This window comes from Chenopodium quinoa, unplaced genomic scaffold, assembly GCF_001683475.1.
Source record: "Chenopodium quinoa cultivar QQ74 unplaced genomic scaffold, ASM168347v1, whole genome shotgun sequence".
Taxonomy (NCBI): domain Eukaryota; kingdom Viridiplantae; phylum Streptophyta; class Magnoliopsida; order Caryophyllales; family Amaranthaceae; genus Chenopodium; species Chenopodium quinoa.
In genome coordinates this window covers 95,591-117,776 of record NW_018744978.1, presented here as the reverse complement: position 1 = coordinate 117,776, position 22,186 = coordinate 95,591, and the positions used below count along the sequence as shown (strand labels likewise).

The 22,186-nt window shown below is 35.6% G+C and overlaps 1 protein-coding gene across 12 annotated transcripts; it reads left to right on the top strand.

Annotated features, from left to right (window-relative positions):
* Nucleotides 1-963: 963 nt before the first annotated feature.
* LOC110706473 (formin-like protein 13) lies at nucleotides 964-20,733 on the top strand. 12 transcript variants are annotated; one of them, XR_002508355.1, is made up of 17 exons: nucleotides 973-1,609; nucleotides 2,184-2,884; nucleotides 3,754-3,975; nucleotides 4,085-5,478; nucleotides 5,571-5,700; nucleotides 7,721-7,792; nucleotides 11,733-11,831; nucleotides 12,033-12,074; nucleotides 13,226-13,306; nucleotides 13,376-13,426; nucleotides 13,617-13,698; nucleotides 14,934-15,028; nucleotides 17,388-17,459; nucleotides 17,531-17,647; nucleotides 18,458-18,560; nucleotides 18,649-18,715; nucleotides 19,708-19,777. XR_002508355.1 is itself a non-coding variant. In XM_021884394.1 (17 exons), exons 1-17 carry the CDS (start codon nucleotides 1,534-1,536, stop codon nucleotides 19,833-19,835), a joined length of 3,477 nt encoding a protein of 1,158 aa, XP_021740086.1. In that variant the 5' UTR covers nucleotides 973-1,533; the 3' UTR covers nucleotides 19,836-20,733. The 12 variants fall into 12 exon arrangements, 11 of the variants coding, with proteins under 11 accessions (XP_021740094.1, XP_021740093.1, XP_021740089.1 ...); XM_021884394.1 differs by having other exon boundaries at nucleotides 17,553-17,647; nucleotides 18,458-18,527; nucleotides 19,708-20,733; XM_021884392.1 differs by having other exon boundaries at nucleotides 17,553-17,647; nucleotides 19,708-20,733.
* Nucleotides 20,734-22,186: the final 1,453 nt, after the last annotated feature.

Here is a 22,186-nt window from a genome sequence, read left to right as displayed (position 1 = left end):
AAATATTAGTTTTGGATTTTTTAACTTAAAAACTAACACATGGCGGCCTGTGATTGGTCCAAAAAAATAAAATTAAAATAAAATAATATAAAATTTTAAAAAAAGTTAGATTAATAAAATAAGATAATTTTTTTAATTTTAACTTTGATAATTTTTTTAAACAACATTATTTTATTTTTTTCCTTTTTTTTTCCTACCTCCTTCCTTTCTCTTTCCTCCATCCTTCCTCCTCCTCCATAACTTCCAGCAGCCAACCAGACATCCCACCCCCCTCTGACCACCCTTCCCTTTCTCTTTCCTCTTTCCTTTCTCTTTCCTCTTCCCTTCCACCACCATAAATTCCTGCTACAAGTAACCAAATCCGGCGCGAAGTATGGATTGAACGGTGATGGTGGGTGGCGAATTGTGGTGGCGCGAAGTGGAGATTGGGTGCGGGGGATTTGGTGTTGCTATTGGGTATGTTATTTATGGTCGAAAGTGGTCGGACGGTGGACAACTTCTACAATTGTCGGCCACTGATGGTGGGTGTTGAAATGGAGCAGCGGTGATAAGGGCGGCTGCTGGGTTCGTGAATTGGTGGAGGTTGGTGGTGTTGTTAGTTTTGTGGGGGAGTCAGGTGGTTTCGGGGATGGTGGCTACGAGAAAGGGGAGGGGCGGCAAGGTGGTTGTTGGGGAAGGGGGCGGCAACCGGCGAGGAGGGTTTGGCTAGCCAGCACCGGGGGCAAGGGGGTTAGGATGTCTGGGCGGGTTGCCGGAAAAAAAAATGTTTTTTAAAAAAAAATTATTAAAAATTAAAAAAAAATTATCTTATTTTATTAATCTAACTTTTTTTTTTAATTTTTTTTTTATTTTTTATTTTTTTGGACCAATCACAAGCCGCCACGTGTCAAGTTTTAAGTTAAAAAAGCCAAAACTAACGTTTTTTTAACGTTTGTCTAACGGTAGATGTACGGCTGATAATGGTATAAAACCTTGAATGTATAGCTAGTTTATCAGATATATTATTGATAAAGGCTCAAACCTTGGGTGTACTATTGATAATTTCCATAAAGTTTTTATCATGTTTTTTTTGTAAATGTCTTTTATGTTACATGTTCTGGTTCACCCGGTACCAACCATACATTAATTTTGTTATAGTATTTTTATACACAAACAAAAACAATGACCCGGAAGGGCCAAAAAAAGGGGACCGAGAACGAGTTTACCACCAGATCATGCCGTGGTGTCATGCGCTCGGGACTTTCACGTCCCTTAAGCCTGAGGCCCTTTTTGGTTTTGACGAACGAATTGAAGGGATTGGCGGTTTGGTTGGCAGCGACACAAGAGAGGGAAGTGAAAATTGAACAAAAGGAATTTTTTTTTTTTTTTTTTTTTTTTTTTTTTTTTTTTTTGAGATATTCGAATATTACCTCAAAATTTTCAAATTGGGATGTCATCCTGAAGCTTATGTCTAATCTGTCAAATACTATGTACCTTGCATGTATATGATTTGTAACGGCGGCGGAGTTGTTGGAACTGAAACAATTGAATTAAATGTCGCTTCTCCGCAAGCTCTTCCACTATCGCAAGCCACCTGACGGACTCCTGGAGATATCTGAGAGACTCTATGGTAATTGCCTTCCATTCTCGCTCTTCGTCTTTCTCTTTGTTGTTATTTACAAATATTTCAATTGCTTTCTTCTACCTTTCCTATATATTTTTAGTTATATTTACAATTTAACTCGAATAGGCATCATTATGTTTACTGATATTGCTTCAATTTTTTATAGCTACTTCGAATGTTCATAGCTTTTAAAGTTAAATATTACTGAAATCTATTTCTCGTTGCCTGTTTCTATTTTTAGTATGAAGCATTGTTTGGTAAAGGTGATCCACAACAACTGAATTTTTGTTTTGCCTATCCTATATTCCTTATCCTGATTAGCTGAAACGAAAACTCGCTTTTTATTTTTATTTCTTAAATAGAGCATCTGAAGTCAAATTTGGTATCTACGTTATACCAGATCCCTTGTCATCAATTTTATTTATAAATTTAGTTTTTATAGAGAATTGCTCTTTTGGTGTATACTTCGTATGTTTTATTGTTTATACTAGTACCAAAGATTTATGCCTTTAAACATAGGGAAATAAACCTTTTAGATCATTTCTGATAAGTTTTTTTTTTTTTTTTTTTTTTTTTTTAGTCTTTGATTGTTGTTTTACTTCCGACTCCTGGGAAGAGAAGAGCTATAAAGGTTACTTAGCAGGCATAGTCAGTCAGCTACACGCACAATTTCCAGATGCTGCATTGCTGGTTTTCAATTTCCGGAAGGCAGAGGTGGAGACCTCGATTTCAAAGATTATGTTGGAGTATGATATGACCATAATGGATTATCCAAGGCATTATGAGGGTTGTCCTATCCTTTCAATGGAGTTGATCCACCACTTTCTGCGTTCAACTGAAAGTTGGCTTGCACTGGGGCCACAAAATGTATTGTTGTTGCATTGTGAAAGAGGTGGTTGGCCAGTCCTGGCTTTTATGCTTGCTGCACTTTTGATTTATAGGAAACAATACACCGGGGAGCAGAGAACCTTGGATATGGTTTACAAGCAAGCTCCTCGCGAGCTTTTGCCATTGTTGTCACCTTTAAATCCCATCCCATCGCAGCTTCGATACCTTCAATATATATCAAGGAGAAACGTTGCTTTACAGTGGCCTCCTTTGGATAGGGCATTGACTTTGGATTGTATAATTTTCAGACTTATACCTGATTTCAATGGAGAGGGGGGTTGTCGTCCTTCATTTCGGATTTATGGACAAGATCCTCTTGGTGGTGAGGATAGAAATCCAAAATTATTGTTCTCAACTCAAGAGCAGTGCAAAGCTACCCGTACATATAAGCAGGTGATTTTCTGCCAATAAACGTAAGACACAACCTTATTCATGCTGGAATCACTAGTCTTCTGGATAATACATCATTTGCAACTTTTTGATACTAATACATTAGCATTTCATTTTTTTCTCCCTTACAGTTCAAGTGTGATCTTTGTTTTTGTGGCTTCATTACCTTTGCATCATCTTGTATGCTTTGTAGCTTTGTATTTCTGTGTGCTCCCCCCTCCACCTCTGCCACCCTGTACTTTTTTTTTTTTTTATTATTTTTTTGGAGTTGGAATACATGTAGTGGTTGTTTTAAGCCAAATTAATGCTTATACTTCCTATTTTATAGCCACCTCCCGTTTTCGATGTAGGCTTATGTAGCTGTTGAACTTGGCCCTTAACCTTGACTTCTTATTGTGCTTGTCTTGCTGTTGTGTCCTGCTAAGTCTTTTAGCCCAGGATTCCAGATTTCTGTTGTTTGTTTAGTAATAATATCCTTTTTGTCATTGTTCCATCTTGCAAAATTGTTTTGTCTTGACATTTAATTCTGTTTGATAAGCAATCAGTACATTTGATCTTTTCTTTAGCCTTCTAGTTTCTTACTTTGCATTTTATTTTTACTGTGATCAATAACAACTTGCCTTCATACATCACTTTTGCCCCCCTCCCCTCCCCTCCCCTCTTCACTCTACTCCACTGTAAGCCTTATTTGCTTTTATTGTGTTAAGTTGCCCTTTATAGGGGACATGTCCTGTAATTAACAATATAAAGTTACATATGGTACAAAAGTGGTTCACAAGATCATAACTTCATAAAGGTTATATCCTATACACCTTGCAGTATAAATGGCATGCCAATATTATTGCTTTTTGAATTGTTTCCAATTGGTGTAGGCTGAATCAGAGATTGTTAAAATTGATCTAAACTGTAATATCCAAGGCGATGTTGTTCTCGAGTGTACAAGCCTCTATAAGGATTTGGAGCATGAAGACATGATGTTCCGCATCATGTTCAACACAGCTTTTATAAGGTCCAACATTTTAATGCTTAATCGAGATGAAATTGATACGCCGTGGGACACTAAGGATCAGTTTCCGAAGGATTTTAGTGCAGAGGTTTGTCTGTTAGTGAAAATTGTTTAGTTATTTGTCTGCTTGGTATAAGCTGATGGATTTCCAATCTGCCTAATGAGAAGATTTTCCCTTCTATCCCTCCTGTAATTAGGTTCTGTTTTCAGACATGGATGCCTCTGCTTCTATTGTTGCTGCAAATTTGTCGTGCTTTGAGGAAAATGAGGGCCTTCCAATGGAAGCATTTGCTAAAGTTCAGGAGTTTTTTAGTCATGTTGATTGGCTAGAATCGAGTGCTGATGTTGCTCAAAGTGTGATACAAAAAGTTCCACCACCACACAGTTCATCCGAACACTTTGACTTCGCTACTGCTCCACATGCTGTGAATATCAGTCCAATGTGTAGATCAAGCCATCAGAAGCCCAAGGAAGAGAAGAAATATTACATTCTTTGTAAATCTGAGGACAAGGATGATCAGGTTTTTCTTTGTCAAAAAGTATCGAAGGGTTGCAATCTGGCCCAGTTGCTTCAATATCAACCTAGGGAAATAGCTCAAACTGCTCTCTGCCCAGAAACAAGAATGCTTTCAGCCGCATCTCAATCATCAGCAATTACTAAGTCACCGCTGACTGCTTCAGGAAGCAAGATCCCAACATTAGGGAGTGGGCCTCTGCCACCTCCTGAAACTCTCAAACAGCCATCTGTTGATCCTTCACATGAAGATACTAGCGTTATGGCCAGATGTCTATCAGAATTCTCATCTCCTTCGGAAAATACTCTAAGAAAGGATCCATGTTTTGAAATGGCAACGTCATCACTTCCATCCCCTCCAAGATCATATGTGAATCCTTCAAGACTAGAATCAACCCTTAAATCTCCTTCTTCGCCAACACTTTCTAATCCACCACCACCACCTCCTCCTCCCCCTCCTCCTCTTGCTGCTGCTGCTGTGCCTCTATGTCCTCCAACACTTTCTTTAGATGAAAAGTCAACCAACTATGCTGATGTTTACTTACCACCTCTATTAGATGTTCTTCCCAAAACTTCTGATAAGCTGGAAGTAATTGGAACTCTGTCATCCCAGTCTCTTGCATCGCCATATAAAAACAGTGCAGCAAAGTCTAGACCTTCCCCTCCCCCACTTCCTCCCGCATCTCCTTTGAAGGAGAACATTGGAAAATCTGTACCTCCCCTAGCCCCACTTCCGCCTCAGAAGTCCGGTTCTTCAAGGTCATTTCCGGCACCCCCGTCGCCTCCACCTCCTCGTGGTCTCGGACTTCAATCCCAGCAACCACAAGTTACTCCATCTGTTCCTTGTGCGCCTCCACTTCCTGTTGGTCTAAATAATGGAGCTTCAAAGTTGGCTACTATTCCAGATCCTGCAATGCCTTTAAGCTCTCTGAATGTGAAGGGACGGAGTATTTCACGTTCTTTGGTACCGAAAAACTCCCAAACCAGTAAATTAAAGCCATTGCACTGGTTGAAGCTGACTAGAGCAGTGCAAGGAAGTCTTTGGTCGGAAACTCAAAAGTTTGGAGAGACCTCAATGTATGTTTCTTGGAAAGGAATGTGGTGTAGGGTCTGTAGTTTCTGAAATATATCATATCTCACAATTGCCTTTTATGTTTTTATCATCCTAGTGCTCCAGAAATTGACATGTCAGAACTGGAGAATCTCTTCTCTGCTTCAGTACCAAATTCAGATCAAGGAACTACCATTGGAAAGTCTAAGCGTGGTCTTGGAGCTCCCAAATCTGATATAGTGCAACTGGTTAGAGTTTAAACTGTTTATGTTTTTTGGTTAACAAGGTACTTGTGCTAGACATGATTTTTTCAATTGAAATGAAGTTGTCCACTCCCTAATTTTTTCTCTACATTTCTTTCACTTTCTCATTTTTCTTTGTTTAGTTCCTTTAACTCATCCCTCTATATTCATTGTTTCATTTTTTGTGAATGGTTCCTTACGACGATTCAGGTTAGAAGACTCTAGACCATTTGGGAGTAATACTTTGTTATTGTTATTGTTGAATTAATGCGTCTGCTAATGGATATATGAGGATGCATATTGTGTGAATAATGGGAGATTCTTAGGCTTTAATCTCTTCACCTTATTTTTGTTTGTTTATTGCCACATATATTTAATTTCATATTTATAACAATTATGAAAATTAGGTAATTGAAAAATACACATTTAAGGAGGCAAATTTACCAAGATCCTACTTGATGGGGTAATGTTTTTCTTATACATTGATGTACATTTATGGTCAAAGTTTAGTCAAATTAGACAATTAGATTAGACCATATCAAACCAAAAAAAATTCCACCTACTAAACTAGACTTTAGAAATTTCAAACTAGAATACCTTATTTTAGGTGAAGTAAACAAAGCCTTTATGCTCTTAGTTAAATTGAATCAGTTTTTTTCTCCATCTTCTAGTTTGGTGTAACTATGCTGGATTAACTTTAAAGTTTCCCGCAACAGCCAAATAGTTCTGCTGGCAGAGACAAAGGATGGTTAGGTAATTGGTTACTTAGTAAGAAACATAATTCTCTACCCAAAAAAGAATTTAAAAATGATGGCAGAAAATATCTGCCAGCAGGGAGAAAGGAAACTAAAGACAAGTACATAGGCTTAACTGAAAACTCTTCTTTTTTTTGTCCTGCCAAAGATTTTGTATTACCTCATTACGATGTACAACTTTCTCCTCACCAACTGAATTCTTGAGTTGTATAGTGGATTCAGAAAACTCATTTGCTGATGAGCCTTGCAATCACCGTACTTTTAGTTTCCCACATCAGACATACTACATTTCACCATCTTGCTCATCTTCAGCATTTATCTACTTCTAGAACCCACACTCTGCTTATCTCAACTCCCTGTTTTTGCACTGCTTGACTTAGGCCAAATAAGGAACACTTGGGAAGCTTTTTCTTGGTTTGGTGTTTGTCTAAGCTTCCAAGAAGATCAAGAACCTGTCCATTGTAGCTGAAGTGTTGGTACATGACTAGCAACTCCAAGAAATCTGTTTAACCCCTATTCACTACTATAACAGAATTGGTGATTTTTATTTGCTTAGCCTTTGAGTAAGTAGGAGTAGGTTTGCTTCTGGACCTATTATTCAATTATATTGATTCTGTGTAATTGTAATGGTTGTTGATATTTTTGTCAAAGTAAGGTAAGTCAAGTGACCATTAGAAGGATGGTCTTCTTTATCTCTGTTAGGAAATAAGCTGTTTTCTTTCACTCATCCAACTATCTTCCCTCCTCTGCGATATGCTTTTTGATCCATGGATTCATCGTTTTATTTTTATGTGTGGTATACTTTGATTGTTTGATGATTTTTCATTGTGCAGCATTCAATCAAGCTTTGACTGCTGTAGATCTTACTGATTTTCAGCATTAGCTGTACAATGCATGCCCCAATTTTGGGTTCACACTTTTTAGATGTTTACATAATTCACATACAATTTATCTATGATTTGTCGACACTAAATGTTCACTAAAAATTTTCCCTCTTTTTCACCGTAGCCTTATCCCCAAGAGAGGGGGTCGATTGCAAGAGCCATCATGTTTATGGATGGAACATAGTTTTACGCCTTCTAGTTTGCTTCTTCTTCTTCTTCTTTTTTTTTTTTTTTTTTTTTTTTTTTTTTAATTTTTTTTACGGCTTACTCTTTCACTGTTTTCAGATATTTACAAATTACAATTTCATGTATACTTGTTTGATAGGAAGCAACCTTTTCTTTCCTTGATTATCACTACCTGTACTTATATTTGATTGTTTCTTACAGGTTGATCATCGGCGAGCTTATAATTGTGAGATCATGCTCTCAAAAGTCAAAGTTCCATTAAAACAACTGATGGTATGCTGATCTATTTCAAATTTTCAACTAATACAGTTGGTAGGTTGAACCCCTACCAAATATGTCCAATTGTCATCTTGTATGCCATACGATGTCGCTTGCATTACTTAAGAATGTCCGCCCTAGAAAATATTTGAGTCGATTTTATTGAATAACGGTTTATTACATAAAAAAATTGCATTATTCAATTCAATTCAATTTGTTTCTAACTCTGAATTCTGAAAAGAAGTTACGTAATAACCCTGTTTATAAAATTTGCATTGGGAAGGAGAAACTGATCTTTTGTACCAAGAAAATTATCTTTTTATATTATTATTGTTTTAATATTAAATACCTAATTTTGATTCATAGTATTTTAAAATGGACAAGTTCACTTAAAGTAAGTATATTTCAAGGTTTTGGAGATACATTGAGGAGTAGCCAACTATTGCATTGGCTGACAAATAAATAATTATTATTGCATATCATTGGAATTTCAAACCGACAAGTGATAGACTGATAGAGCATTATTTGCTTAGTGATAGATAATATGGAATACAAAAAGTTAGTCAAGAAGATTGATAATGTGGAATTTAGGGAGTCTTTTTTATAGCTATACTAGATAATACTCGAGCCATGCTCGGTTTTTAATGAGGGTAATTGAAATTAAATATAGAAGTCTCATGAAAAATGTGATCTAAAAGTCCATCATAATAATAAATAATTAAAGTATAAAAACTAAAAAAAATAGAGTTTAGGAGGAAAAATTCCCTCCAAAAAAAACTCAAATATATTTTAGGTATATAGATTAGATGGGCTTAATATTTCAGCCCATGGATCTTAAAGTAATAGAAAGAACTTCACTTGTCTGAAAAACTGGTCCATGAGTTTTAATTAAGAGAAAGCATATGTTCCTTGGTAGCTGTAATCGGAGTATTTAAACCTGATACTCCAGAAAATTTATGCTGGTGAAAGTTACATTATTGGACCAAAAGCTGCAAACGAGCTTGAGGGGTGCTTCTGAAATCATGTTTCCCATTGTAGGAAAACTATTGAGTTCTCTATCCTTAAGCTATGGTGACTAGCTGTTTTTCTTCCTTGTGCTCTTGATTTGGCTCAAAGGTTGTTGATCAGCTGTATAAAAACTTTCTTTTAGGAAAACTTGTTTAAGTTACAAATACTGTATTATGAGCAAGCAATATAAAGGGCATCATTGTTTTCAAATTTATGTGTCATCCTGCATGTCTAAAATTGGCTACCACTCTAATAATTTCATGAACAATATAAAAGGGCCAAACTTCTGCTGTCAAGCTCATTAGGCGTATTAAATGGAAGGGAAGTCTATAGGATACATGAGTAAACTGACTGAAATCTGCTTTGTAGATGATTATTACTCCGTAAGAGATTTGAAAGTTCTGATTCTAGAGCTTTGGCTATAGGTTGACTTCATTTGTGGTAATTAAACAACAATAAGTAAATTTTCTTTATGTTGTGGGAAAAAAATGTTGTTCATTTGAGGTTTGTAGTTATCTACGAAAAGGTAGACAATCACCTTTATTTGTTCTATGTAATCAGGTATTGTTATCATTGATTAAATTGATTGTTCACATACTTTTGGATCAGATCTGCACGAAGTGAATACAAACTGCTGTTGAAAGTAACTAGTATTAACTATTAAGCTTTATAAATGAGGCTAAACCTCTGTCCAATTCAGCTAATTCTAACATTTTTGTAATATAACTAGAGCCAATCTAGCCTATTTCTAAAATACTTTGAGATGAATAGCTTTGATTCCCTCCAATATTGGATCTTGTCTATAGCTAAATTCTACTATATTTCTACATAGGAAAAAAAAAAATTACTATTGAGCACTTGGTTGTAGGGATGTGAGCCATGCGTTGTGGAAGCATTTTGTTATTGTGGTGTTTCATATGTGGTTGGAGTTGATGTGACATAATTTTTAGGAAAAATTGTTACTAATAATTCCACCTTTGCCACTTCTACTCAAAACAGTCTCACCTCTGAATAATATGAAAACAATCCCATCTTTGCCCCTCATCTGCTTAAAACTATCCTTTTTATCTATAACTGGTCTAACAGATTTTTATTTATTTATTTATTTATTTATTTATTTATTTTAAATTTAAATTTTAATTTTTTAATCTCTCCTCCTACCTCCCACCTCCCCAACCCCTTCAATGGAGACCCACCATACCACCGCCACCACCAGACCCCCGCCCGAAACTCCCAACCCTACCCTTCCTCACCGAGGCGCCCACCACCACTTGACCCCTAAACCTAACCAACTAGCCACCCTGAAACCCCCTAAACCCACCACTCAGCCACCCAGAAACCCCATAAAACCGACCACCCGAAACCCCCTAAACCTGACACTCCATCCACCCACAAAAACCCCTACATTTGACACCCTAAACCCCCATGAAACCCTCTAAATCCGACCACCCCGAAACCCCTTGAATCCCCAATCACCTCACCCTATTGACAATCATATAACGGTGGTAGGGAAAAGGGGAGTGACAAGGAAGAGGGGTGGGGCCTCGGTAGGGAAGGGGTAGGCATGGGGGGGGGGGGGGAGCTGTTTTAGATGGGGGTTCGAGAAGGGGGAAGGGGATGAGGGGGGCTGGTTTTTTTATAATTTTTTTTTAAAAAAAAATTATTAGAAAAAATAAGACTAATTAGAAGGTGACACATGGCAAATCACCTTCTAAAATTGATTACCATTTTCACAAACCGGTCAAGGGACTGTTTTGAGCAGATGGGGATAAAAGGTGAGATTACTTCCAGATTACGTAAAGGTGGGATTGTTTTGTGCCGAAGTGGCAAAGGTGAGATTATTAGTTTCAATTTTTCCTAATTTTTATTGGCCATTCCAGCCTTTCTTTTTCACACATCTGACCTTCTGTTAGATAATTGGCTAATATTTAAAACCATGATTGATATTGTGGTCTCTGAATTATCGTATGATTACTAAGCTTGTGATTTGAGCTCATGTTATCTAGAATACCGTCAGTTGAGAAACAACTTTTCAACCTGATGTTATGTGTTGGTCATTTGATGTCCAAGGCTAGATATTGCTAACTTGGTGATGACCAATTGCCGAGGCATAGTGTTTTGTTGTCAGTGTTGCAACTCACATATTTTCTACACTTTCCTAATCAAGAATTATTTATGAATCTACTTTGGGATGTGGCTGCCTCTCTTTTCTTCCTTCTCCTTCTTTCTCAAACCCTTGTCTCCATTAATGAATTCTAGAGGGGCTTCCATCGGTTTTACCGATGAAAAGTGCCAATCTTTATTATTTTTTGCTTTCTTTCCTTAATTCTGCTTTGTTTTATATCCTTTTGCGAGGGTCTTTTCTCCTCTTTTTGCGAAAGACTCCCCCCCCCATAATGAGTTCAGATCCCTTTTTAGGTTTATTCATGGGGAAGGGTTTAAAGTTTTTCATCTATTTTTTATACGAACAATAATAACACGAAATCAAAATGTCAAGGCCTCCACTTGGAAAGATGCAAAGACATAGAAGAACATTGCTCACGTTGAGCTTGAAGTAGTGAAGCTGGAGTTGTGTTCGAATATGCTTAAAATTCTTTTGATCGTGATAGTTTTGTTAAATCTCTAAATCTTCTGTGCTTTACAGATCTTGATAATCTTTTTTTTTTGTTTTGTTTTTTTTTTTTTTGAATAATAAATCTTGATAATCTTTGTAGATGCACTATGGCTTATTATTAATGATATTTTTTATTTATTTTTATTGTAAACAAAAAACAAAGAATTTTTTTTTAATGGTGCATTATTTTCATTTTTTGCTTAATATCATCTGCCTGATAATGTTGCTGAACTTTCTTGGTTTCTGGTTCATATGGATGCTCTGTATCTAACATAGGATTTTGTGTATAGTATGCATGGTGCAATTTCACATAGAATTTATTTGACTTTATAGGCTTATATACTTTCTCTAGAAGATTCTTCTTTGGACATTGATCAAGTTGAGAACCTCATAAAGTTTTGCCCGACCAAAGAGGATATGGAGCTACTTAAGGTTCGTCTTTTGCACTCTTATCAAACATCTGTAACGACAAGTTTAAAAATTATGTGTGTTATAGTATTATAGTCTCACAAGGATTAATAACTTCAATGGGATGTATCAGGTCATCATTTTTTTTTTCTTGTAATTTTCACCTCTAATTTATATCAAATATCATGAAATGCTAATAAGATTTATTTTGGCTAATGTACAAAGGGATACAAAGGACAGGTTGATAAGCTTGGGAAGTGTGAACAGGTATGCTAGTTTCCTTTTAAGGCTATTTCTCTTTGTTGTTGGAGCACAACTAATTTAAAAGCCGGCGGTTATTCATGGGTTGCATATAGTGCTTTTGTCGTATTGATGTCTAAATTCTTATTTTTTTTTTTTTGTGTTTATTTATTAAGAGGTTTGGACTATGTTTATACATCCTGATAATAAATAATCATAGTCTTCATGATTCATATGATTAACTTCCCAGTCTTCCCACCAAAAATTTTATGTTTGTAATAATCTGAATAATTTTTATATTGGTTGGTTCATTTGGCTTGTTACCCAACTTGTAAGTCAAAAACTGGCCCAACTTGAATAACCACCTTCTGAAAATTAATGTATAAAATTGATTTTCTTTTCACTAGAATACAGACCAATATGTGATCCGTGCCGAACTAAATAACTCATCACATGGTTATAAAGCCTGATTCAAGTTTTAGTTATTTATGTGCTCATTAGACAACCTTTGGTGAAGCAAGCAAAAGTGATCAAGAAAGCAGAAGCTGTAAAGCCATGTGTTTACCTATCATGATGTTGGCTGTTTGGCTACATGAATAAATCAAAAAGCTTACAAGAAAAAAGCCATTACAGAGTAGCTGGTATCCATATACAAACTCCATATAAGAGCTAGATACTACTTGTATTCTCTATCTATAAACTAGATCATAATATCACGATCAGGGTTTTAAACATATCTTGTACTCTTATCTAAAATCAAGCAAGTGAGGTGTCAATTCTTTTCTACCCTATCTTATTCGAAAGGTTAATGTGGACATGAATAACAAAATTTGCAGCTTTATAACCCATATAACTCGCTCAAAATATGAAACTGTTTTTATATTCTAGAATTTTATATTAGTATTATACTCCTTGTGACACTTCTTATGACACTTAAGTTTATAGCCTCTGTCTGAGTAAAAAAAATTATTGGAAATGAGAGCTTTATTGCCTCCACAATTTCATCTATTGCAGTTTCCAAAGAGGTAATTGTAAGGGTCTTTCTCAAATAACTTTTTTCTATTTAGTGGGTGAGGTTGCATATAGCTGGAGATTCTGGACCTCCAAGGCCTCCTCCTAACAGGACTTACGTGAGGTTTTTGACTTTTTGTTGTTTAATGATTACCATTTCATGACAGCTATTATTAGAATTAATGCGAGTGCCAAGAGTGGAGGCTAAGCTAAGAGTTTTCGCGTTTAAGATGCAGTTTAGTAATCAGGTAAGTGTGTACTCCTGGATTTAAAAGTTATCTTCTCTGCAAAATTTTGATTACCGGTTTCTGATTTAGGCTTCTGATCTTAGGAAGAGCCTCAACATCGTGAATTCTGCTGCAGATCAGGCAAGTAATTAATTAAGTTTCTGTGCTTTTTACTTTTTCTCTATATTTTTTTTTTTAAAAAAATCCTTGACTGTAGTGTAGGCTGGCTTTAATTTTATATTGCCCCTTATTCCAATGCTGTGAATATGGCTATGTATCACCATCACTATTTTATCACTATCTTAGTCATGCAACAATTTGTGTTCTCCAGATCAGAAGTTCGATGAAACTCAAACGAATTATGCAAACAGTTCTATCACTGGGAAATGCATTAAACCAGGGTACAGCTAGGGGTAAGTTGTATCCGATTCCCATTGATTTATGCATGCAAGTGATGCAACATTAATTTTTAGCGTCAAATCATATAGGATTTTCAAAGGAAATGCCCTTTCCCTGAATAGATCCTCACCGGTGATTTTATCTTAATGACGTATGTCTTCCCTTATATAGAAAAAAATATAAGAAACTCATCAGAATTAAAAAAAAATTTATAATGATTTTTGATTGCTAGGAAGTCCCCTTGTGCCCTTGCGGATGATGTTTAAGTACTATGGTCAAAGGAAATTTTGAGAAGCTATGTTAAAATTAAATACCAACAGTTATTTTCCACAAATCACAAATTGAATATAGAGTTTGATTGAAAGAAAAAAATCACTGAAATTGAAAATTTAGGTCGAATTGTGTACATCTGAAGCTTGGTTTGCCATAAAGGTATTAGAAATTGTTGGTCATCGATATAAATGCAATATTGGTGATTATTGAGATCCTATTTTTGGAATTATCATTTTGATAATTTGCCATTAAGGCCTGTATTTATTTTCCTAGCCAATCATTCTTTCTTTTTGGTTTCTAGAATTTTGTGATTGTATAAATTTAATCTCATGGATTCCATTACCAGTAGTTCCTATTCCCTCTCTCCCCCCCCCCCCCCCCCTATTCAAGCTCTGAAGTGGATTTTGAAAACATGTGGAAAAATGTTCTTTTTCTCTAAAAGAGAATTCCTTTTAGATGTTATCCCCCACTTGTATCCATCCATTAGTACAGAGTTCTTCTATGAGGAATGGTGACCCTGACTTCTGGTTTCTAATGGTGCTGTTGTGATAATGAATATGTATTGGGGCAGTTAGAAATAGCTCACAAGTATTGGTGGGCTATTATGTTTTCATGCAAGAGCTTGTTGCTTGAACGCTTGATCTCCACTCCTCTAATTTTGCAGAGAAGATAGTATTTGAAGCCAGTAGTATACAAGAGATAATTCTAGTGTTTCCATAAAGGCATAAATTATTGCAGTAAAAATAAATGGGCATGGTTTACTGGAGTATCTGAAAAAGTATTAATGGTGTCACTTTTTCCTGGGTGCATGGATAGAGATGGAGTCTCTTTTGGCTGTGATGACATGTTGGTCAGAGTTTTTCATTTCAAGTATTACATAATTGTTTCATATGTCCTTGTCTTTCACCTAGAAATGGCATTTACATCAAATGTATTTAGGTTTCAAAACATTAATTTGATAATATTTTTTTGCTAGGCAATGCTGTTGGTTTTCGGCTTGATAGCCTGCTGAAGCTCACCGAAATCCGTGCACGTAATAACAAGATGATTCTAATGCACTATCTTTGCAAGGTATAGGAAAATGCCTAGTTTCATAAAAAAAGCTTTTCTGAAGTATTTTGTTAAAATCACTTACATACAAAATGCAACGTGCAAAGTTTTAAGACAAAATGATAGCATAAAAAAACAAAGATGTCCCCTTCAGGTCCAAAAGTACTTTTCCTTGCTTTGGCAGTGTTCCCTTGTACAAACAATAAGATACACAGTAAATATTTCATAAATGATTTCATTTATGACCATAGAAAAAGTTATTATGTGGCCATATTAGAAAGCCCATATAAAGAGCTAGTCCCAGTCTCACATCTGTCCATTCTTGGTGTAATACTTATCAGTCCATTCTTGGCTTCATTCATGTAATAATTAGGAGTCCTAGATCCATGTGGACAGAGTAGACTTTGAAACAGTGGGATTTGCTTTGGTTAAGCTAATGAAGCCCAATGCTAAGTCTGTATCCCTGATTCAAAAAAGTCTCTCGTTAAAAAGTGCCTCCACCTCAGTTACAACATCCTTTTCTACTGACCTAAAATATTTAATTCTGCCAATATTTTATCCGAGTGTTAGTTTTGGTGGTGGATGCTAAGGCAGTTCCCTTCAACTTATCCAGAAAAAGTTTCATCGTACAAATGTGATTTCGATTCTTTCAGTGAAGCTAAAAGTCCTTTTCTACTTTTTTTCAGCTTAATCTGTCCTTGCCCAGAAAAATTGTGTAGTAGATAAAGATTGGTTCAGAATAGGAGGCCCCTTGCCTGCTCATCATAATGAGCAACAGCCATGCAGCACACCTGTATGATAGTAGAGACTATTCCATTAAGGATATGTTTTCTTGGTCATATTTCAGGGGCTGGCAAGGTTTTGTGTTCAAAGTGGGTAATTAACCTTTTGAATTTTTCCAAGGTTCCTTTCTGATTCAGTTCATTTCAGAGCTCCAGAGCCCCTAATCCCAGTGGTGATCAGCCAACATCTAATAACGAGAAAAGTTAAAGTATTAGAAACCAACACTCTATTTTTCTTGGGTCCTGGGGCCCTATGTCGTCATACCCTTTGCTTATGCTCAAGCTGCATGGAATTGATTTGTATTTGGACATGAGAGGTTTCTTGCATGATTGCAGTTTTTGCAAATAAAAATTTGTATTAGGACTTGATTTCTTGTTTATGTTTGTACTGCATGGATAAAATATTCTGCATGGACCAAAATGTATAATTAATTTAATTATGTGCAATATAAATTTCATTTGTTCTTAATATTTTGTGCTTTGTTAAAGTCTATCCCTCGCTGTTGTTTTAGGGGTACACCATGAATTTAATCATGGCGCCATATTAAATGATCAAAATGCCTTTATTTGATTCCAACCTCTCCTGTACTCTCTTAGCCCTGTTTCTCTCTTCAGCGTAGCCCCCTCTCTCTCTCTCTTCACCCCACCAGCCACCACCTTGTGACCACTGCTACCAATTTATCAATTAAAACGATTTGTCAATGTTTGTAAATATTAACACGAATTATGAGAATTTTGAGTTAATATTTATTTTTCAATTATTATTAAATGTAACTTATTTTTTTATTAAATTATACGAAGTATATATTATAAACTTGTAATTAATATAATAATTTTATTTTTTTTTAAATTACAATACAAAGAAGAAACAGCTAAAAATTACAAATCGAATGCATATAGGCACTTGGCTTTTGTACCTATACCATGGTATAGGCGTATGCATTATGCACCTACACCATGATATAGGTGTATGCATTATAGCTTACAGTCCTACACCATGGTGTAGGCATGTAACTGACATCTAGGCCATAATATAGGTGACTGTGTTATGCGCCTTTGCCATGGTGCTGGCACCTTCTTTACATGTCTTTACCATGGTATATTGTTATAGGCGCATAAGACGTACAGGATACATCTATACTATGGTGTAATTGCAAGAACCAACTGCCTATCTAATTTTAGGTAAAATAAAAATTTTCAACTCATTCAACGACATGGAAGATTCCTCCTCAGCCTCCAAGGTGTATGCAGACTGTTGCTGTCAGAATAGGTCCCACCCGATTGTTGGACTCTTGATGATTGGAAATTTGGTGGCAGTTGGTATGGGTGGTGGCAAGCATGGAGGAGAGTGAAAAAAAATTAAGAGGGTGTTTTGGTCTTTATGTATGGCATCATGAACGTTTTTTTGTTTAATTTGTTTTTTATTTTTTATTTTTTTACGTTGTGATTGAATTATCTGTTGTAATATGTGACTGAGGTAGCATCTGTGATATACAGGTGTTTTACTTGACATTAATGTGTTGCTATAATATCCTTTGGCTTTGTGTTAAGTACTTCTGAGCACAATATTTTTCATTTATTTTGCTGATGGTTCATAGGTGATCTCTGAAAAACTTCCAGAGCTCCTAGATTTCTCAAAGGATTTTGCTAGCATTGAATCAGCTACAAAGGTACACCTCTCAGTTTCCAATGGCAGAATCTGTTGTTGCACTAATCCTGATAAGATAAAACCTCCAATCAGATCCAACAAAATTTTTTGGCAGAGGAGATGCAAGCAGTTAACAAAGGGCTGGAAAAGGTTGTGCAGGAATTGTCCATGTCAGAGAATGATGGGCCCATCTCAGATGCATTTCGGAAGGTAGTAAAAATAAAGTTTTTAATTCATCCCCCAGTGTTTAGCTCTATCAAAAAAGCATACTGTACACATGTGATATTCTTGATTGATATCATCAGATGCAGCTCCTCCTATTGCTTAGCAAAACATAGTTTTGTTAATACACCACGGATGAAAGGTGTGTGGTTAATATGTCACTGTGGAATAGTGACTAGTCAACTATCCCATGATACTCTCTCTACAGTTATTGCTGTGTATTTATTGATCCTTGTTTTCCTAATGGTCTGGAAGAAACCACTTTTCTGATATTCTCATCAGAGCCTATTACACACATTCATATCATTAATATTCTTTTTTTTTTTTTTTATATCTCAACTGTTTTATAAGTGTGATAATTGCCCTTCACCAAAGGGTCTTTGATTGGTTGAAACTGCAACCTAGTGCACTTTAAATTGTAGGGAAATTCTAGATGGTTTGTGATTTAAAAAAAGTTCCCTTTTGGTATTTCAAACTGGAGGTCTTCGTCTAGAATTTTTCTAAATCATATGGAACAAACAACAGGTACCCATCATCCATAGCATTATAATTTTTGTCTCTATTATGGGTTAAGATATTATATGGATAATTCCTTTGGAATTGTCTAGGAAGATCACGAAATGCTTAACCTATAATACTTTTCAGCAGACTTGTGATCAAAATACTTTTCAGAAAGAAGGAAATAATTTTGGAAAAGCACTCATGGAATTAATCAAAATTGAAACTGTATTTGATATACTTTTAATAGGCGAGTGGTAAGAGTGTCGATTCACATAATGTCACTCCCTTTCATTTTAGGTGCCTTCAATTGAACTTTCTTTCAAATTTTCAGAATCTCAAGGAGTTTCTCTATATTGCTGAGGCAGAGGTGCGCTCGCTGGCATTACTTTACTCTCGTGTTGTACGTCTAAAGCCTTGAGCTTTCTTTCATTTTTAATGTTTCTGTCTATAAGCTTAAACTGTTGACTCACATAATCAATGGTATGCAGGGTAGAAATGTTGACACTTTAATAGTTTACTTTGGGGAAGATCCAGCTTGTTGCCCATTTGAGCAAGGTAATGTCTTCTTCCAATGAATCTAGTTGCATTCTTATTCGGTAGAATTAGGAAGCAATGTGGCAAATTAAGTGAAGAGATAATAAAAGTAATTATTTGCTTCATGTTTATGGGTAGAATTATGATCTTGTAATTTTCCTCATATAATTTCTAAAAGAATGTGAACAAATTGAAATTACAACCCTATGGTTTAATAATGGCTTGACTTCTATAGTTGTATTCTCGGTGGGAAATAATTTTTTTATGCAAAGGTTCCAACAAGTCGGATGTTCATTAATGATGCTTTTTGTGTTTGTGTGTGTGTGTGTGTGTGTTTTTTTTTTTTTTTTTTTTTTTTCCATGCATCTAACTACACATTTGGTAAGTGGCCATAATTAGTGGGAATGAATACAGATTGTGTGTGTGTGTGTTTTTGGGGGAGGGGGGGCATGCATCTAACTACACGCTTAGTAAGCGGTCATAATTAGTGGGAATGAATATAGATTTGTATGTAATTTTGTTAGGAAATCTTGTGTTCATTACCAGGCATCTAACTACACATTTAGTAAGTGGTCATATTTAGTGGGAATGGATATAGATTGTGCGTGTGTGTGTGTGTGTTGAAGGGGAGGGGGGGGGGGAGCATGCATCTAACTACATGTTTAGTAAGCGGTCATATTATTGGGAATGAATATAGAATTGTTTGTAATTTTGTTAGGAAATCTTATGTTCACTACCATGTTATTGAAACTCTACCTCCAAACATTTGTTTTTGTTCATAAACTTCATAACACACAATACCACCTTTTAAATGGAATTAAAATTTTGTGAAGAAAAAGAGGTATTTAAGGAAGGACTAACATTACCATGGGTACTAGGTATTGAGACTAAAAAATCATTTTATTACTAACTATCAAACAGGCCAAAACCACTATATAAACCTTGTTTGTGTTGCATATGGGCATGTATGTAAAGTGATCTATCTGGTTCACTTCTGTCATATTCTCTTGTAGTTGTCACAACTCTGCTCAATTTCACAAGAATGTTCAACCGAGCACATGAAGAGAACTGCAAGCAACTCGAACTTGAGAAGAAAACTGAAAGATGTAGAAACTTAGTTCAGGACAAAACGGGAAATTAATAACTGATTCCGGCCCTTCCAATAATGATTACAAAAAAAAATAAAAAAATGACTGAAGTGAATAAGATCTCTTCATGTGAGTGGTTGTGGTATTTTCTTGAGAGGGAGAGAGGGGGGATAAGAAGCCTCGGTTCAGCAGCTCCTCATAGGAATTGAGTTTGTCACGAGGAGAAGGTTATCACCTGTTCATTTGCCGCCTCCGGTTCTAGCTTTTGTAATCCTTGGTACGAACCCAATGTTGTATGTTGCTTTCGAAGACTCTCTGCTTTGTTATTTCTGTTTCACTGTATTATAGTAAAAATATAAACATGTCACTACTTCCGTACTTAGGAATGATACGTGATTATTAATGAAATGAATTTATGGTGTAGGATTCGAACAATTTCCCTCAAAATTACTTAAAGATAAAATAATTTCTTATTTGCATTGGTTTTAAAACTAATTCTCACCATATTGTCCACGTAGGATTGGTGATGGCTTCGTTTTTTTTTTTTTTTTTTTTTTTAAATCTAGTTCACTGAAGAACCGCTAACGGTGATAGCAGATCTATACAATAAAACCGCTATCACCGTTAGCAGTTCTTCTGATAAAAATATATCACACTTATAACCTTCTTTCCACTTCCTTAATTAGAAGAACCTCTAATGCTGATAGCGGTTTTATTGTGTAGAACCGTTAGCGGTTCTTCATTGAACCAAAATTTAAAAAAAAAAATAATGAAGCTACCACCAATCCTACGTGGACAATATGGTGGGAATTAGTTTTAGAACCGACGCAAATAAGGAATTATTTTATCTTTAAGCAATGTTGAGGGAAATCCCTTGTAGAAATCTGTATATTCTTTTACCATAGAAGCTCTGTATAGAATTCCGAAGCATAACTTTTACAATTTTTGTTTTGTTTTGTTTTGTTTCGTTTTTTTTTTTTTTTTTTTTTTTGTTTTTGTTGCACTTTACATTTTTATTTTTCTTTGTTGGAAATTTGTCAATTGCAGTCATTTAAAGTTTGTATTTTGCAAAATGCAGCTATTTAAAAAAAAATTGCAAATTGCAGCCCAAAAGAATTAATAACTTGTTAATTGCCACCCAAATTAAATTTTTCCTCGATTTGCGTGCTGAAAAATGTTCCGCAAAGGTTTTAGGAGTCATTTAAGTCTTTCAGGGACTGAATTGAACTCGGAATTGGCAAAAAAATTAACGTAAGTGTCTCGTTTTGCGCATCAAAAACTGTATTGATTTGTGTGCAATTATTTTTGGTCGTGAAAATGAGACACTTACGTTCATTTTTTGCCAATTTCGAGCCCAATTAGATTCTTAAGGGCTGAAATGGCCTTTAAAACCTTGACGGAACATTTTTCGACACCCAAATCGATAAAAAAAATTGAATCGGGTAGCAATTTACAATTTATTAGTACTTTTGGGCTGCAATTTGCAATTTTTTTTAAATGGTTGCAATTTGCAAAATACAAACTTTAAATGGCTACAATTGGCAAATTTTTCTTCTTTATTCATAGAAAATTATTGGGACCTCATGTCGTTAAAAATATAATAATAAAAAGAAAATGATAGTTGGGGATGGAAATGCTCAAAAATAATAATAATAATATAATTATAAAACAAAATAAAAATTTTCCAAAGGTAGTTCCAAGATCCGCCAAATATAATTTTCTTAGTAAGAAATGTATAATGTTGGGAAATTCTCTAATTCCCAAAATACAACCAATTTTTTTTTATTCCCAATCTACCGTCCACGTCACCGGTTCATTGGAAATTATTTTTAAAGCCGGTTTATAAGAAAACCGCTACTTGAAGTAGCGGTATACTGAATAAAAACCGCTACTTCAAGTAGCGGTTTTCCTTATTATATTTTTCTCTCTCCTCTTTCCTCTTTTCTATGAAACCCGCCTCTTTCTCTCTCCTCTCCTCTCCTCTTTCCTCCTCTCTGAACTCCTCTCCTCCCTCCTTCTCTCTCCTCCGCCATTCTCATCATTTCTATTCTCCTTCTCACTTCTCCTCTCTTCTCACTTCTCTCTTCTCCTTCTCCTTCTCCTTCTCCTTCTCCTTCTCACACTTACAACAAAACCTACGCCGCTGCGCAACCAACACCACCACCACTACGCAACCTACGCTCCTTGGTTATTCAGGTCAAATTCGACCATGAAACCTCTAGATCTAGAGGTTTCATGATCGAATTTGGCCGTATTAAACCAAATTTGATGAGAACTTAACATCTAATTTCGGTGTCAAGGTATGGTTTCTTGATTTTAATTTTCTTTCTCGTTTTTTTTTTTTTTTTTGTTAATTTTTGGGTGGTTGTTTGGTTAGGGTTGTAGATCTGGGTTTGGTTTGGGT